Source organism: Myripristis murdjan, chromosome 10 (assembly GCF_902150065.1).
Source record: "Myripristis murdjan chromosome 10, fMyrMur1.1, whole genome shotgun sequence".
Lineage (NCBI taxonomy): Eukaryota > Metazoa > Chordata > Actinopteri > Holocentriformes > Holocentridae > Myripristis > Myripristis murdjan.
Window position 1 is genome coordinate 27,195,731 of NC_043989.1, and position 17,401 is coordinate 27,213,131.

Sequence of the window (17,401 nt, forward strand, 5' to 3'; positions counted from 1 at the left end):
TTTGCCAATGAAACAAGCAAATTTTCACTTGTTTCAAGCAAATTTTCACTTGAAACAAGAGACAGTTGTCTAAAAACAAGTTACTTCTGAGGTGATCATGTCTTATTTTAAGTGTAATGAGATATTTTGACTGGGAATAAGACATTTTTGACTTGAAATAAGACAAATAATCTTGGTAAGATTTTGAGTTTTTGCAGTGAGGTCTTCAAAAGCTTCTCCAGCAGAAAAAGAAAACACGAGGCAGCGCAAGTCAGTAAAAACTGCCTAAACAGAATCAGTGTGTAAGAATGGCAGTATGTGTAGACAAGATGAAAACTGTCCCTTGGTAACAATAACCTCTAGGTCACATGCTTTGTCAATAATTGTGCTTTGTAAAGTTCTGTCTGATGCAAAACTCTGACATTTGTGCTCTCTGTGCCTCGAGCAGCTCCCCGAGCAAGTTCCCCATCAAAAATGTACCCATGTGTGCCGCAGAGCCCAGAGGGGGGGTCTGCCAATTGGAATGCAACGCCATACTCCCCATATAGTAAACTACCACATAACGCACTTCCTCTGTCTGTTGTGGGCAGAAGGTGCTAGGCAACAGGCATGTGCTGCTAGGGAAACAGCTGTGTGCAGCCAGGGATGGGAAACAAGCATGTACATGTGCAGCGAGGGGAAGTGGGCGGCTAGAGGAAGCAGGCATGTGTCACTGGGGTCTGGCTTGCATGTCTGTACTCCAACTGGGCTTGCAGACAGAGCTGTAAACAAGCCATCATCAGCCATCTATTTTAATCTCTGAATAGATCTAAATATAAAATGGTCGTTTCACTTTTAATACGCTCTCATTTTATATCCCCCGACTCAGATCTTTGCTTTGCTTCATTAGATGCTGGACTATAATGGTTTGATTCGATTTGAGTTTGCTCAAAATACACGCTACCATGCGAGCATTTGGAGATTCTTAAATCCTGAGTGTTGGAGGTGTTTCAATCCCAGTTTAAACCAAGGCTTTGCTCTAGTTTGTCATGACTTTTTGGGATTATCCCCCCAAGAAAAAGGGAATTAGGCAAATCCGGGTTAACTGTTGCCAAACATGGCTATGGCTCAGTGTGACAGATGCATCGGTGTATTGTCTGGAGCCAAAGGAACAACACACACCTTCAATTTTGGGTGCATAAAAAGATGCTGTGTGATGACGCTCTGCTGAACCAACAGTCACCACCTACAGTGAAATGTTACAAACACTAACAACGAGACATGCAGCTGCAATGTCAGATACCCCTGTTTGGATGGATGTGTAGCACAAGGCCCGTCAGGAAGAGCAGTGACACCGCCTAGTGGTAGCCTGGGGCTGTTGCACTTCAAGAGCACAGGAACAAAATTTGACCACAAAAAAAGATGGAGCCAGCCACAACACGAGTGTGCATCAGCATGTTTAATAATATACCACCACTTCAAGTCTAACACAGAAATCCGGAAACAAACTTGACTCGTTTCACTAGGTCATAATCTGCTTGTTAAAAAAACTGTACAAAAAGGTGAGTTTAAAAAGTTCATATCAAGCCTTTTATTTGGTATACAGATATTCATAGATTTATACAGTATATATAGATATATGTATATATGTAACACATGTGCCACTGCAAAAAAGGAAATCACAAACTCATCTCTGATAGGACAGTATAGGAAAAGAAATACAAATATAAAATGTGCTTAACTTCAGAGGAGTACAGTGAAGTGTGTGATGAACGATGATCAAAATCGGAATGATGAGGTAACTGCCAGGCAGAAGAACAATCACTTATAATGGTCAAATAATAATAATAATAACAATAATGATAATAATAATAATAATAATAATAATAATATCATCTATTAAAACAAACTGATCAATCAGGCAACCTAGGAGCACAGTGGCAGCATGGACCCTTAGTGTCAAACTAGAGAAAAGGATTAAAGTCTATTACATACATACACACACAGTATGCATACATACAGACAGTGCGTACAAACAGGAAGTAAAGTCAGTCACTCACAAGAGCAAAAACTCTCAGATGTCATTACTTTTGTCTGATACATGACAGAAACTCAGGCATGCTCCGGGACATCCGAAAAGATCTCGCCCACGCACACACACAAACCCACACACAGGCATGTACCAAAGCCCAGAATTATAGGGGCCACCAAACAACGCTTGCACAACGTCAGTGCACGTGCGTCCGCACCCACACACACACACACACACACACACACACACACCACTGCAGCGTGAAGACCCGGCAAAGTCTGTGTCGGAGGCTGAGCGAGCCGAGCGGGACGCCGCTCAGCGCTACTGAGAGATGCGAGGGCTTGCATATATGTAACGTGGAAGATGGAAGGATGAGGAGGAGAAAATGACAAAAAAATATATATATATATATCAGACGGTATGTTAAAGGATTCAAAATGCAAACAGAAGGAGGAGGGAGTAGAAAGTGCTGCAGGGGGAGGCGAGAGGGTGGTGTGTGAGTGTGTGCGCGTGCATACACAAGTTAATATTTCAGGACTGGAGGGGGGGGTGCTCAAAAGGGTGTGAGGGGCAGTTAGGTGTGTACAGCTCCCCCTTGTGGTCACTCTGAGTCTCGCTGGACCTCTGAGGCGTCGGCGCGGCAGATGGGACACGTCCTGTTGGCCTGTGGACAGAAAAAAACGACTCAGTCAGAAGCAAGTGACGTTTTTTTTGTTTTTTTTGTTTTTTTTGACACACACTCCTGCATTAAAACGGTTGCTAAGGTTTCTAAGAGTTCATTGGATGTTTGGGTGACATGTTTTGTTTTGATTTGAAATCCAACACAACCCTATGACTCACTGAGGCTTTGGGCCATGGTTATGCCTCTACATCATATGACCAGGATTTGATTAACACAAGGATTTGGTGTCTCCGGTTCAAGTGCCTCTTTAAAAAGGCCAAACAATGGATGTGTTTTAGGATTCTCAGTGGAAAAAAACACGTGTCGATGCATGTCTGCGGCTCCACCAGACGTTCCTGTCCTGAGGTTCAGTGTGGTTTACACACACACACACACACACACACACTGTGCTGAATCCTGGGGCTTACACACAGAACCCCGTGGATTTCAATCCAACAAATTTAACAGGTTTTCACTCGACTTTCCTACAGCCAGAGAGAGGCTGCTTGTGAGATTCCATGAATGTATAAATGATTTGAGTCTGTATGTGCTTCACAATAAAGCAAAGTGAACAACAGCAAGCTGAGGCTGGGTCACACCGACAAGAATTTGTTTTTAAACCAGATTAAATCATGGAGGATTTAAAGTTAAACTTAAATCTCAGTTTTTATTCTAAACCTAGATTAAATATAATTCTACTGCGCACTACTTTAGTCCAATTTAAACTATGATCTAGTATTAGGGTTAGTTTAAACTTACCCCTGAGCATGTTTAACTTTTAAAAATGGCTGCATTTTTAGATGAATTGAATAAAATAATCAAATTCTGCAAAGAGAGAGACAGATTCTCCTTTATTGTTGGTGATCAGTTAAAGTCTGACAGCTTCTGTCAGGCAGTCTCCTTTTTCCTCGCTGTGCCATTTCATCTTCTATAATCTGGTCCTGCTTTATTTATTCAGAGAAAGAAAATTTTGAACTTCCTCCAAGCCATGATGAGTAGGCTAGCTAGTTAACAAGGGTGCATAGCAACCTTTTTACATTGTCGACAGATTATTTTTTTTATATTTCTGACAGCATGTTTTCTTTTCTTTGAGCTAAAATGATCATTTGATTACTTCTTCTGTTTTTTGGGGGTTTTTTTGTAAGCAAACATCATCATCTTGGTTTAACTAATTATTTAATTTAGGTTTAAGCCACTAAATTTGGGATTTACGAAATTTGGGATTAGTTTTAAAATTGTGCAACAGAGTTCTACTTACTTTTAAAGCTGGATTTACTCATTTCAAACCTAGTTTATACTAAACTCTGATTAGAACTAATCTGCAATTAAATTAATTCTTGTTGGTGTAACCCGGCCTCAGTCTCTAAACACATTCGCCTGGTCAGGGAACATGCAGAGAGCAGACCTGGAGCACTGATCAGCTTTCCACCGGCCTTGCCTTTGCCGTTGAAGCAACTGCTGGGTGACATTTCAGCTAAAAACACAACGTGTGATAAGACCTGGACTGACTCAAGGCTTGTGTGCGAGTTGCAGACGGACGGTGTGAGTCAGCGGGGCTCCACAGCGCCCATCTGACTCGGTGTGTGAACTCACCCTCAGCCACTTGTCGACACACTTCCCGTGGAACTCGTGGCTGCAGGGCAGGACTCGCAGCAGCTGGCGGGACTCAAAGTCACTCATGCACACCACACACCTGCAACACAGTGGCCGTTACAATGCGAAGCAGTGCCAGACCACAGGTCTATAATTTAAGCTAAACATGAGTGCTTTTTAAAAATCAAAACAAAGCAAAGCAAAAATCAAAAAGAGCCCTTTATTTCCTCAAGGCAGTGGGCATCAAGACACAGATTTAGGTCAGACACTTGTTCCCTTTACCCACATGATCAGACTCCATCACAATTTACTGCATTTGACACATATGATTTTCAATAGGGCTGGGTACTGGGACACACTTCTCAACTCCTTATGAAAATAGTAATAGTAATAATAACAATACTACATTTCATTTGTATGTACCTTTCAAGAAACTCAAGATCACAGTACAAAAAAGTTGCTGATTTCAATTCAGGTCAGCTCATCATTTCACTATGAATATTTCAGTTACCATGCCAATTTTGCACAGGCTATAGCTTTGCTTTAGTCCAACTCTTCTGTAATATCATACTTTTAAAATGGAAAATGCTTCAGAGGCGAAGCTCCCGGCCTTGTTCATACAGTAAATATAATTTGGTCTACTGGGTTTCTGTAGGCTAGTAGTTCAGAGGGTGGCATCTGCCCGACAGGAGACAAGCAACAAAATACATTTAGCAAAAAGCTTCATATATCCACCGAAAAGGGAAAAGAGTAAACGATCGATCTTGAGATTTTAAGAATCAATATTGGATTCCACTTGTTCGTTGAACATGGAGCAACCGGTGAAGTTTGTTTAAGAATAGCTCGGAAAACAAACTCTGGATTGATAAAATGTTGTTACAAGGGCAGCACTCACAGTGTTTGTTCAGATTGGTGGTTGTTAGGATTGAACCGGTAAGAAGGCAGCTGTTCGATGTCTCCCTTGGTCAGTCCTCGGAGCTTGGCCTCTCCCAGGCGCTCAGCCAGGTTCAGGAGAGCCTGTGGGAGTCATCAACAAACACATAGATCATATTTCTGCATCCAATAAACAGACAAGGGAAAACAAGTGGAGGAAACAAAAAAAAACACAAGAGACAAACCTCATAATTTTCCACTTCTCCGTCGTCTACATCCAGTTCAAGACTGATTGCAGGACCTGTGGGCTGGACTGGCAGCATCGAGCTACAGAGAGAAATAGTTAAGACGGAGAATTTGGGGATTTTAATTTACCCAAAAGACAAACATCAGTGTTGCGACATTAGAAGAATTTTTCAACCCAAAATGTAGAGTTGAGTTTGACTATTTTGCTGTCATACAGTATGTCCTGTCTGCTTTGTGTGTGAGGCTCTGCTACATTTTCACTCAGTTCAGCGTGGATGGACAATTTAACGATCTACTTACAGGAAGTAAGGCAGAAAGCTGGGGTGGTAAGGCGAAGGTGGCAGTGGTTGTTGCGAGCGGTAACGTCGCCCTGGGATACGCCGAGGCATGAAGTTGGGGTAGGACTAGGGGGAAATTGACAAAAAGCATGTATCCTATGTCAAACAAGATCTAGGCAGAGAAAAAAAAAAAAAACATCACAAAACTCCACTGATAAAAGCCTCTTCAAAAGGAGGGAATAATCCATTCTGGCTAAACTTTTGACATCAAGAAGAAATAATAGATGCTGCTCACCACTCCGAACTTTGTTAATTCTGAAATTGACAGGAATTTCTCTTTACACGCCATCAGTGCAGAAGGCAACAACGCATTCTTACAATGTTCACAGACTAAACACTGACAGCCCAGTTAGGGTAACGGTGAGAGATAAAAAATACCAAAATAGGCTTGATTGCTCACCACTCCAAAGAACTCCTGTGGCAGAGGATCATGGGAGAGGAAGTGGAGCTGTGTGGAGTGTGGGGTGAGGGTGGGGTGGGCAGCAGGGGGGTAGTGGAGCCCCGCGCCCAGGGACAGATGCTCTCCTAGCAGCTCCACATCGTTCTCTATCCTCTGTAACGGCTGCAGATGGGCGACACGGAGTCAGGGTGGAGAAGAAAATGGGAGGAAAAAAAGTTACAGCATGAGCGCATATTCAGGATTTGTAAAAGACTGATATTGATTTGTGTAATCACATCAGTTCAAACATCAGATTACAAAGAAATGTTGATCGAGCACATATCACTGCTTCTCTCTGGATGTGATACAGCTGATAGATAAACTGGTGGGGGGGGGGGGGTTGGGTCTTAAAAAGCTAATATCAGCAAGGATCAGTATTGACTTTTAGCATTTTCATCATTCCATGGTGTTAAAATAATTTTGACAACACTTTATTAGGGCTGTTTAATGGTAATATTAAACCACTTACAATCAACTTTGTATCAGGTTAGAATCAACCTAACCGTAACTGATACAAAGTTAAAAGTCAGCTTCTTGTCTATTGATATTACGTTGAGTATTTACATTGGCAGGGTTAGTGTGAAGTATCTGAATTGACTAAATTGTGAAACTCCACACAAAAAGTTCACCATAAACACTGGGCAGTCCAAATAAAGTGTAACCACAATTTCAACAGAGTGGTATTAGATCAGCATGTAATTAGTTTCAGAGTAAAAACTAAAGCGGTACACCAGCAGCTTAGCAGCTTTGGGTGGCAAAAAATTAAAAAAAAAAATTCACGCTTTATCCTCGGGTACCTGCTTTCACTAGAAATTATGCCATTATCAAAGCCACAGAAAAGGCCCAGCATGGACAAACTTCAAAAAAACGTTAAGCACAATCGACTTCAGTTTAAGGTATGTGGAGGAGAGCTGTCAAACCGTGGCGCCACAATGACAAACCTGAATCATCAGAGAGAGCGATGCAGCTATTTCTACAAGTAAGAAAGACGGAGAAGGCCAAACTAGCATGACACTGGTGCCAGCTCCTTAGAAATGTGAAACAAGCCCAATCTTTGCTGTCAGCGCTGACATGATTGCTAAAGATGACTGATCAGTACCTCCAAGAGTCAAGTGATGCAACTTTTTTTTTTTTTACCATAATCTGCTTTAGCCTTTACAGCTTTCCAACCCACACCAAATATGTGAATGTTTTATTACAAGGACCACACCCTTAATCATCAAACATGAAAAAAATGGACTTGTACCTCCCGAATGGGTGCAGATAAAAATGATTTTTTTTTTAAACTTGTCAACTCAGACTCAAAATTAATATGCCAGGCTTGCCGATGCATTAAATAGCTGCATTGCCTTCTTTTCAGTTTGTCTGATGGCTGGAACGAGCATGCCGGTCAACACAGCACGTCCCGTTTATTCCTACTCACCGATCGCGCCTGCTGTGTCGGGTACGGTCCAAACTGTCCAGGCTGGGGTAGGTGAGGTGGGTGGTGGGACAGGTGTGGAGGAGGGTGGGGGAGGTGGGGAGGGGGGAGGAGGAAGGCCGGGTCACTGGAGAGCAGCGATGGGAACGGGTAGGGCATAGGTAGGTGCTGCACAGAACAGGTCTGGAGGACCTAGGGGGAAATCACAAAGGGAAATTATGTTTTATTTATCAGTAGAAAGCATTTAAAAACAGAGGTTGAGGTGAAGTGAAAAGACATCAAATACAGGAACCTTGTCAGAAGATCAATGTGAGACTCTACTGACCAAAAAAAATCTACACAGTAAGGATAAAATAAATCATATCCCAGCTGAGTGAAACTTTCACGCACGCAAACACTCACAGGAGGCGGGACGCTGCAGACAGGGTAGTGCTGTCCGCTGAAGACCACCGAGCATGCTGGGATCTGCTGCGGGGCAGAGCGAGGCGGCAGGCCGGGTGGCGCCCCCGGAGGAGAAACGGGATATGACACCGGAGCTGAGCCCTGAATTTAGAGATGAAACAGCCAAAGGTATGACCCTTTATGTCTGAGCAATGAATCAAATTCTATTTCTGAGTATGATTTTGGCTTCCAAAATGTATGAAAACAAGACAAATTGAGATAAAAAAAAAAGGATTATTGTGTCGCATTCTGTTTCGCAGTGATGCTCTGGTTTTGTCTTGTGTTGTAAATCCAGCGCACCCCTTCCCTTTGCAGCGGTGCACTTTCGGCCCGCACCACAAGCCCAGATTCACTCAGCCAGGCTGTGGCATGTTTATGTTTAAAGTTCACGGAAAACCACCGTTAAAAAGATATTTCCAAAGATGATTTCAAAGTCAATGAGTGATCATGTTAAATAATCATAATCTGAATATTAGTTCAAATAACTGATTATGATTTTTGTTGTAACTGAGCAGGCCTATGACCCTTACACATCTGGAGTGCAATTTAGAGCTGAAGAGCTCTAAAGCGTCATGAAATCTGCGAGCATCAGTACCTGAATCACAAACAGAAGTGTACTATTAGCATGAACACATTTTACAATTAGGATGCTAAGAAAACTTCAATACTTTCCCATGTTGCACTTGGCACAGAATATTGTGGATATGAATTTTGGATGTGATATGCATTTGGTTGATTAATGATTAAGATGTGAGTCGATTCCTCTTCCAATTTTCACGTGATATTGTTTTTGATATTCTATTGATATTTCCAAATGAGACACACACTCCTCTTAAAAATTTAAGAGGAGTGGAAATTTAACTAACCTCTGGAAGTATATATTTTTAGATTTTGTGGTAGCTAGAAGGTCACTGAAGAAAAAAAAACTAATGGTACAATATGAAAAAGGAGGCTACACTGTATAATTTACACTGTATTGAGTTGTCCTTCATAAATCACAGGCGATATGAAAAACATATATACCCTGGCTGCTACTATGCCTTTTCGAGATCAAACAGCTCACAGCAATAAATTAAAACAACATTATTCATACTTGCACTGTAGTCCAAAAATTTTGCAGTCAAAAAATGAGCTAATGTACCTGTGATCATGTGAAGTGAGTTGATACATGGCAATATTGATGAATCAAGCCTTCAATCATTAACAGCATTCTATGTTTCCAGAGGATTCAGAAGTTCCCTGGTCTCATTTCAATGTGAAAGACATTAATGCTGCTGTGCTAGGGCCTTCCCAATTGTAAGGACGTCTCTGCTGGCCAGTGGTGCTTTTTTTTTTTTTTTGCAAAGCAGCAGGCAACAAGGCCCCATCATCTATTCTGCTCACCTGCTCGTGGAGGTCCAGCACTACACTGCTCTGCTGCTGCGATGGGTGGGGGTGGGGGTGCTGTGGGTGTGCGGCCGGGTGCAGCAGCCTGGGGGACAGGTTCGGCGACTGGTGGAGGGGCCTCGGGGAGAGATTTGGGGGGTGATATCCTGGGCGCTCCTCAGGCCCAGGACCAGGCCCCGGCCCCGGCCCGGGCCCCCGGGGAGGCTGCTGGCTGTACGGGGGGTAGCTCTGCGGAGGTGCCGGGTGACGGTAGTTCTCGTCCTGGTGGCCTGGCGACGGACCGTGGTGCGAGTGCAGGTGGTGGTGGTGATGGTGGTGGGGGTTGGGGTGGTGGTGGTGGTTACTGTTGCTGTTGTAGTGGTGGTGGTTGTTGTGGGCGTGGTGGTGGTGGCGGGTCAGGCGGTCCCTTCGGCCGCGCTGGCGCCTCATCGGAGGACTGCGGAGAGAGAGGGGGGAAATTAGGGAAGGGGGATAGAGCGTTGTGTTTACTCACGATTTGCATCACCATAAATACTAGGTTTGTCAATTGGCCCTCATGAATTACAGAGGAGTCAAATTTGACTGTAATTTGAATATTAATGATAAAAATTTACATAATATTGACACATGAAAGCAGAGCGTAATGAACAGATAATGCATGTTAAATTAATAGACTTTTTTCTCCCAAGAGATTCACAGCATGCAGTTTTTTTTTGGTTATTCAGTTCCTTGAATGATTTGGGTTGATATTTACTTTCAAATTTGTAAGACTGAAAGAAGTAAATCACTGAGTGAGTCTTGCCTTTTACTGAGGGAAATCCAAACATTTTACAAGCGTTACTTATTAAATTAGGATAAATGACAATCTCTTCATCAGGATGAGTGTTTTCTGCTTCAATACTGCCAGCAAGTGTACTAGTAGGTTGGTAGGAGAGCTTCCTGAGAGTGACAGAGAGTGAGAGTCTATGAGGAGACAACGAGGCATTAACTTTAACCAGATGATAAAAGAAAAGCGCTGTTTTGACCCATTTGATGGACAGGTCAGGACCAGAACTAAAAATATGGCATATTGAAATTCCTTCTAACAGTCTAAGTAAATACAGCAAACCAGAAACACTGTGCATCACTAAACATAATTACATACAGACTATTAGTGTATTATTTCAATAAACTCTGTTACTTTGTATTTTAGGTAGTTCGAACAAACCTTTCCTGTTTTCAAGGTAATATATGAAAACCTGAATGATGACGCACACAGACACATACACACCCTTACCTGCGACGGTTGCGAACAGGCGTGTGGCATCTCTCTGGCATGTAGTGGGGGTGAGGTCTGCGACTGGGGGGCAGCTCCCAGGGGCGAATGGGAGAGGAAGGAGTAGAGGGAGGGGCAGAGCTTAAATCCAACATGGACTGCTGGGAAAGACGCTGCCTTTTCGGACTTGGACTGTCTTCCATCTGCAGAGCGAGATGAAGGGGCAGGGAGACCAAGAGAGGTGGTAGGAGGGAAGGAACAAAGGCAGGGAGAGATGGAGCATGAACAGAAAATAGAAAAGGCTGAAATACAACTCCTGTTCAAATTGAGAGCATGCTGTGGCCATGTTTAACGCTCACCTTGTCCCGATCCTCACTGCACACATTATCTGGATGAAAGTGTAGCACTCCTCCTGTGGGCCACAGAGAAAAAAAAATGAGTGAAAAAAAAAAAAAAAAATCACACAGAATCAGATAGCACTGAGCAAGCCCATCAACATCACAAGACTCTCAGACATATGCCTGCTAAAACAACAGAAATAAACCAGCAACGCAGACAGCTGTGCTCCCAGTTGATTGTATTTTCCATTCCAAGATCACATCAGAAGCCTAAAAAGCCTGCGCCTTGGTGCAGGCCGGCCCATTTTCTACAAGTATTTCATGGACTGAGAGGTTAGAAGAACACGGACAAAGACTCAAATCTAAACTAGACTATGACCAAACTTGTACAGTGAAAGCAACACCATGTATCGTTGCTCACGCTACACAGACGCCCATGTAAATACTGGCTGCGTCCGGTGCTACAGTCCCCTGTCCTCAGTGAGGATCTGGCTTCAAAACTGCCTTTTGAATTTCCTGCTTCAGACAGGCAGACCAGAGAGGAAGCCATCTCTGGAAGATGTCACACTAGACTCTCATCTTCTCCCGCTCTCACAGACAAATCATTCTCTCTGATCTAACATGAAAAGCATGCTGCCTTTGGTTATACACGCACACACATGCCCACACTGACTCGCACACACTAACACACACAGTCCTCTCCTTATCAAATACATGCAACACTCGAGGGTGTCCTGTTGGCTCTGCAATCTAGCCTACATGCACATCACATGTTTTAACCAAGTTTCCAACCCATGTCGCATGTCATTATCGGGCTCCGACAGCTTTTATTTCAGTCTTTATGGTATGAACAGCAGCGAGGTTGTGCTGTGATGAGCGAAATCATTAAATCTGGGTTCACGTCCATGTGATAGCATGCGTCTGCCCTGCTGAAGTACACTTGAGCAAGGTACTGAATCCCTGGTGGCTCCAGGGGTGGTGTTCTGCAGCTGACCTGACTTTTACACAAACAAAAAGCTAAATTTCTCCTTTGGGGAGCAACAGAGAACCACAAAACAGCAGGGCACATAAAAGCAGGATAACAGTAATCTCCTTGAATATATGAATGGGAGCTGTGTGTCAAAAAAAAATAAAATACTGGGGAAAAAAGTGAGGGAATCACATCTCTGATTTAAGTACTAATACTATAAACATAATCTCAAAAAATAGCCAAAAAAAAAAAAAGCTCTCCCCTCTGCTTTTCCAATTGTTTATCTGACAGTCCACATGTGTAATCTGGCTGCTGCATGTGCACACACAATTCTACAGCTTAAGAAGGATGTCCTTGAACTCAGATCACAAGAGTTTCCTTCAAGCATCCCCCCCAAAAATATTTAATCACCAACAACAAAAAAAAGAAAGCCCTCTCTACTCGCCTCATCTCTTTTCTGTCTCCTTCTCTATGCCTCCCCTCATCCAACCAGCCCCTTCTGCCTCCTCACAAACAACAGATCTGAAAGCGCCCTCCCTTCTCTTTCTTGTCTTTGCAACGCCACACCAGAGCCATGTGAAGTCTGCAGAGAGTGACAGCTCAAAGGCGCCCTGCTAGTGGCTGTGGAGAACAGAGGGACAGGCGGCTGACTAACCGGCTGGCTGGCTGGCTGGCTGGTTCTCTGGAGCTCAGCCAGGTAGGGATCCGGCTGATACACTAGCCTACATCTTAACTTGTCCACTATCCCTTTTCTTCAGACCTCACACTCCGGCAGGCCTCCAGGGCCCGGGCCTCACCCACACGTGTTTTGACAAGAACTATGCCTGTTAATGCTGATTCACCTCAAGCGGTGGGAGACGGGGTGGTGGGCCCGGTCGGGGTGGGCTGTGTTGGCTTGCCGGGAGGCTTGACACAACTTCTCAGCCACCGCCAATGTATTCAGACAGGTAAACTTTAAGTATCAGTTGACACCGAGTAGAAATCTGATGCCTTTCTTTAGACCATTAATTCAAGGATGACTAGCCAAAGATAAACAAACTGACTAGAGATCTTATGCTGCTCTTCATGTGATCAAGCAGAAAATCAAGCGTCTGGGCTTTGGTTTCCTAGTTATTACACATAGATCTTTGTATCAAATAAAGATTTTAATGATCAGGAAACTTTCAGACATCAACATTTTAGCCTGGGTTCCACACAATATGTAATTGCAGTATTGGTGCACCTGTTTAAAAAAAAAAAAAAAAAAAAAAACACACAACAACAACAACAACAACAACAACAACAACAACAAAACAGATGCTGTGTTGCTGTGAAGTTTTTAACTTCTCCAATTCTGCCAATCCTGTGGGTGGGTTTGTCAAATGCATGCTGCTTTGTTCAAACTCAGAACTTTATTTCAAATTCTAGTAGAGATCCCACGGTTTCCAAAGATCTCAAATACGTACTGCTGAATTCCAGGGAAGTGTGAATAAAATGACTCGCAAGACATCTAGATATTCTCTATTTGATGTAACACTGCTGTCATAATGCAATGGCATCTGACATCTTAATCTTGCACTCAATATAAATGTAATGACCTTCAATGAAGTGTTCCAACCAACAGATACAGATATGTATGTGACACCATCACAATTGAGAAAAACAGTTTTTTACAACTTTGAAGCTATTTGAGAGGAAAAAAATAGACTTCAAGCGGGCTAAAGGACGCAGCTTCTGAGATGGGACACTCACAATTGAAGTTATGGAAAGTCATGACGTGTCTTGATGGGATTACACTTGAAACATTGGAGGGAGAGCAAGAGAGGGAGAGTAGTGGGAGACAAAGGAAAAGAGATCGGAGGGACAAAACAACGGCTAGGCAACACAGGGACACATTTTCAGCACCCCAAAAATCCTATCCTGACACGTTCTACTGAAAATGATGTTAAGAGGCGTAAAATGCTGAGATGTACAAACGCAAACAAGCACTGACAGACGGGAAATCTATAACACACTCAAACAGACACACTCTTACACCACACACACGCCTAAATCTAACAGATCACACACACACAAAGACACCGAGTGTTGAGGAAGAGACATCTGCAGCTGCTAAGAGCAAGGAGGTGGATCAAACAGCTGGGAGATACACTGTTTAAGTCACACACACAAATCCCTCTGTAGTGTCTCAGTTTGGGAAGCATGTGTGCATGTGTGTATCCCTTCTGTGTGGGTTATTTTGGGTCTGGATGGCAACAGTGCTGCTATTAAAACAGGGCTCCATTAAAAGTCTCCATTCATTTATTCATTCATTCATTCATTGCATGGGGTTTTTTTTTGCCTTTGGGGGAATCTGTTCTTCTATACTGGCATGCTTCCCCAGTCTCCCTCCAAATGTTAGTGAGTGGAACCTGCTGAACACTAGACAGACTGGTGTCACTGCTGAAACCACTGACAAAGTAAAGACACCAACAAAGTGCCAACCCAACCCCATTGTTCCTTCCTCTGTGGCACTGTCATCTGACAGCTCTTTAAAACTACTAAGCCTAACCTATTTTTACTCTATTCTATCTCAACCACTAAATGGGAGCGGTGTGTTTATTTGTTTGTTTGTTTGTTTCTGGGGGAGCAACCCAAAAAAAAACCCTGAGCTTTTCAATGACCAAACTCACTTCTATTTGGGTTTAGGAGGTTGAAAATCATTATTATTTTCACTGTAAAATGGTTTATAGATGATAGGCTTAATGGTTACCATGTATTTAGAGTATGCATACTGTGCTAGGTTACTGCCCAGAGATGAGCAATATGAAAAAAGATACTCAGAACACCACCAGAAAAAAAAAAAAAAAAATGAGTCTTTTAATTTCAAGACATTTCAAACCATTTCACGATTTCAAATTGATCTCTTAACAGATTCCTCTCATATATAGGTCTGGTTAAAGACTGTAGGAGGTGTGTAGGCTGTGTTTGAGTCACTAGGCGATTGCATACTTCATTGATCTGATGATAGATGAAAAAGCTTGCTACCCATCAATACTGCAATTTGAACATGCTCTACTTCCAACTATCCACCTGCTGGCTGATTCATTTAACACTGTGTCCACAAATTGTTGGGAGATGATCAGCATTCATTTTAATTTAATTAATTCTAATTTCTCGTGTTACTGCACTACCTTGCCCACCTAAAGAGGGGTAATACGATGTCATTTGCAGTCTTCCAGCACCACCATGTTAGAAAATGTGTGTGGGGGGTTGCTCTATGCAGTTTCACATCTCATGCTGAGGGACAGGCTAATTATTAGACTGTACACTGAGTTTATAAAGCACTGCAGTGACATACAAGGTAAAACTCGGGAGCCTAGTGCCCAATTCACCTGCCTACATGCTATAACCCCCCTACAGCATGGCCCCACCACAACACCTGACATGATGCCTGGTTGCTCGGTCCACAGCTGGCAGTGAATTGACCAAGCCTTTACAGTTACATGTCTCCACGCCTGTTACACCGCCAGCGGTCTGCCTCTATCCCCCAGGGGGGTATATGTTGTGAGTGTGTGTGATCATGCATCTAGCAGGGCAGAAGGCCCTATTCGCTGAAGCTTGCTTACCGGCCCCGGGGTGTCTATGCGCTCCGTGCGAGGAGTGGCGCGGCGCCCCTGCGGACAGGTAGCTCCCCTGGGTGTGCTGCTGGCTCTCCGGGTAGCTCCGACCTCCGTGGTGCGGCGCCCACCCGGGGTTGCTCTGCTGTGGGTAGCTCACCCCGCCGCTGGCGTTCATCATACTCCCGTTACCGACCGCGTTACTGCCGTTGCCTCCGCCGCTGCCGTTCATGCCGAAATGATAGAAGCCAGACCGAGACCGCGACCGAGTCCTCGGGGGGTCCATGGCTGAGGAGGGCGGTGGTGGCTGGACGTAATGAAGGTAGGCTGGAGAGATGGACGGTTTAACTATCGAGAGCAGGAACCTCCCTTGTCAAACCGAGTCTCCGCGTCTCTCCACCCACCTGGTAATCTCCGTTACCGACTACTTCTCCTGAGTGTTTTCTTAGGCATTTAAAGCCGTGGTGTGGATGTAATGAGACGGGATAGCTGGAGGTAACGGAGGGTTAAGAGCAGCACAGCCCCCTAATGTCGCGCAAGCACCATCTGCATCGACCAGATCCACTCCTCTGCCTCTCGCTATCTCTGCTAGAACTTAGTGAAATGACGCTTTTTATATGAACTTTTATGAAAATTTAAATCAATTAAGCATATCCACGTCGCTTAAAACAAATTTTCTGTAAGTCTGTGAAGCGTAACTCAGTATAATAGAGAGCAGAACAACAGCTGAGCAAGTCTCAGGTTCTCTATTGTCTTTCCAGAGTGGAGCTCCGGCTGGCTTTCCCACAGTAAAAAGTATTTTTGGGGCGTGTAAGTATTACTTGCAAGCAAACGGCTCCATACACTAAGCGAACCCTTTAGTGGGGCATTTGTTTACAAGGAATTGCGACTGACAGAAGTGAACGCTGCCAGCGAAAACCACCAAAAGCCAAGTTAAATACTATAATCCCTCAACACGGCAGAACTCAATGCAAGCAAGATGGCTAGCTACCGAACGCTAGCAAACTAAAGGAAACCAGCTTCCCAGTTAGCTGACTGGCAAACAAAGTTATTCGCATAGGCCTGTGATTAAATTACAACTAAACTGCAACGGGTAATCTATTCCCGATAGTAACGCTACACCCCTTTAGGTTCGCAAACTATACCTGCCCTTTCATTAGCATATTATCTATATTCCCCCAGCTAGCCCAAGGCTAACAACAGGAAGCTTGATCTAGCAAGGAAAACAAGTCCAACTGTGCCGACATTACTAGCTAGCAAACGTCGTGCAATATCGAGTTGGCGACCATTAATCCGCGCTACTATCACAACGCTATAGCACACATGAGCAAGCAGATACCTTATCTCATGGGCAAGCCTCGCAATTTTTTGCCGAATGTAAATCCCCTCTCACATTCGCTATCGAGTGTTTTCTCTGGTCAGCGGGGAACGTAGTGGAGATCAATCAATGGGATTTTTACATCTCTGCCCAGTCACAGCTAAACGATCACAGAGAAATGCGACGCTCTGCCGGACCGTGATTTACGCGACCTGCGCTGCTCTTCTAAGGAAATCACGGGAGTTTCTGATGGCGAAAACGTCAAATACACTTTTAACACCCAGGCTGCCCTGAAATTTGACTGAGTACAAACGATCGATGGCGTTTTTACCAAAGAGCTGGTTATCTGAGTGGATTACTTCTGCCTGGTAAACCGCGGGCAGCAGCAAAGCTCATTAATAATTCAGTAGCTTTATACCAGAAATACTATGACTACGCTTTGAAGACTGTTGCCTTTATACGGCTTTTCAGGGAGGCTGGCACTAGATACAATGATGGTTATACAGGACAATCTCAACATACTAGATAGATTTACCATTTTTCCTTTTCCTTTTTTTCCGTTTCGCCCTGCTCTGT

General features: G+C 43.7%; 1 protein-coding gene across 2 annotated transcripts; it reads right to left on the reverse strand.

Annotated features, from left to right (window-relative positions):
• Positions 1-1,521: 1,521 nt before the first annotated feature.
• Positions 1,522-16,973, reverse strand: LOC115366549 (E3 ubiquitin-protein ligase RNF38-like). 2 transcript variants are annotated; one of them, XM_030062053.1, is made up of 13 exons: positions 15,912-16,973; positions 15,517-15,834; positions 10,981-11,033; positions 10,643-10,824; positions 9,385-9,823; positions 7,963-8,103; positions 7,564-7,752; positions 6,102-6,263; positions 5,664-5,767; positions 5,363-5,444; positions 5,140-5,261; positions 4,245-4,344; positions 1,522-2,654 (listed from the first exon to the last, which is right to left on the reverse strand). In XM_030062053.1, exons 2-13 carry the CDS (start codon positions 15,791-15,793, stop codon positions 2,592-2,594), a joined length of 1,914 nt encoding a protein of 637 aa, XP_029917913.1. In that variant the 5' UTR covers positions 15,794-15,834; positions 15,912-16,973; the 3' UTR covers positions 1,522-2,591. The 2 variants fall into 2 exon arrangements, with proteins under 2 accessions (XP_029917913.1, XP_029917912.1); XM_030062052.1 differs by having other exon boundaries at positions 15,517-16,972.
• Between the last annotated feature and the right edge of the window lie 428 nt (positions 16,974-17,401).

Bases quoted from the DNA above. Each gene is read 5' to 3' on its own strand.
- LOC115366549 (XM_030062053.1), bottom strand. From the start codon at position 15,793: ATGGACCCCCCGAGGACTCGGTCGCGGTCTCGGTCTGGCTTCTATCAT. The intron at 9,824-10,642 runs GTAAGGGTGTGT...CTCTCTCCGCAG, and splicing joins CCTGTTCGCAACCGTCGCAG to TCCTCCGATGAGGCGCCAGC. The intron at 6,264-7,563 runs GTGAGTAGGAAT...GCCCATCTGCAG, and splicing joins CGACACAGCAGGCGCGATCG to CCGTTACAGAGGATAGAGAA.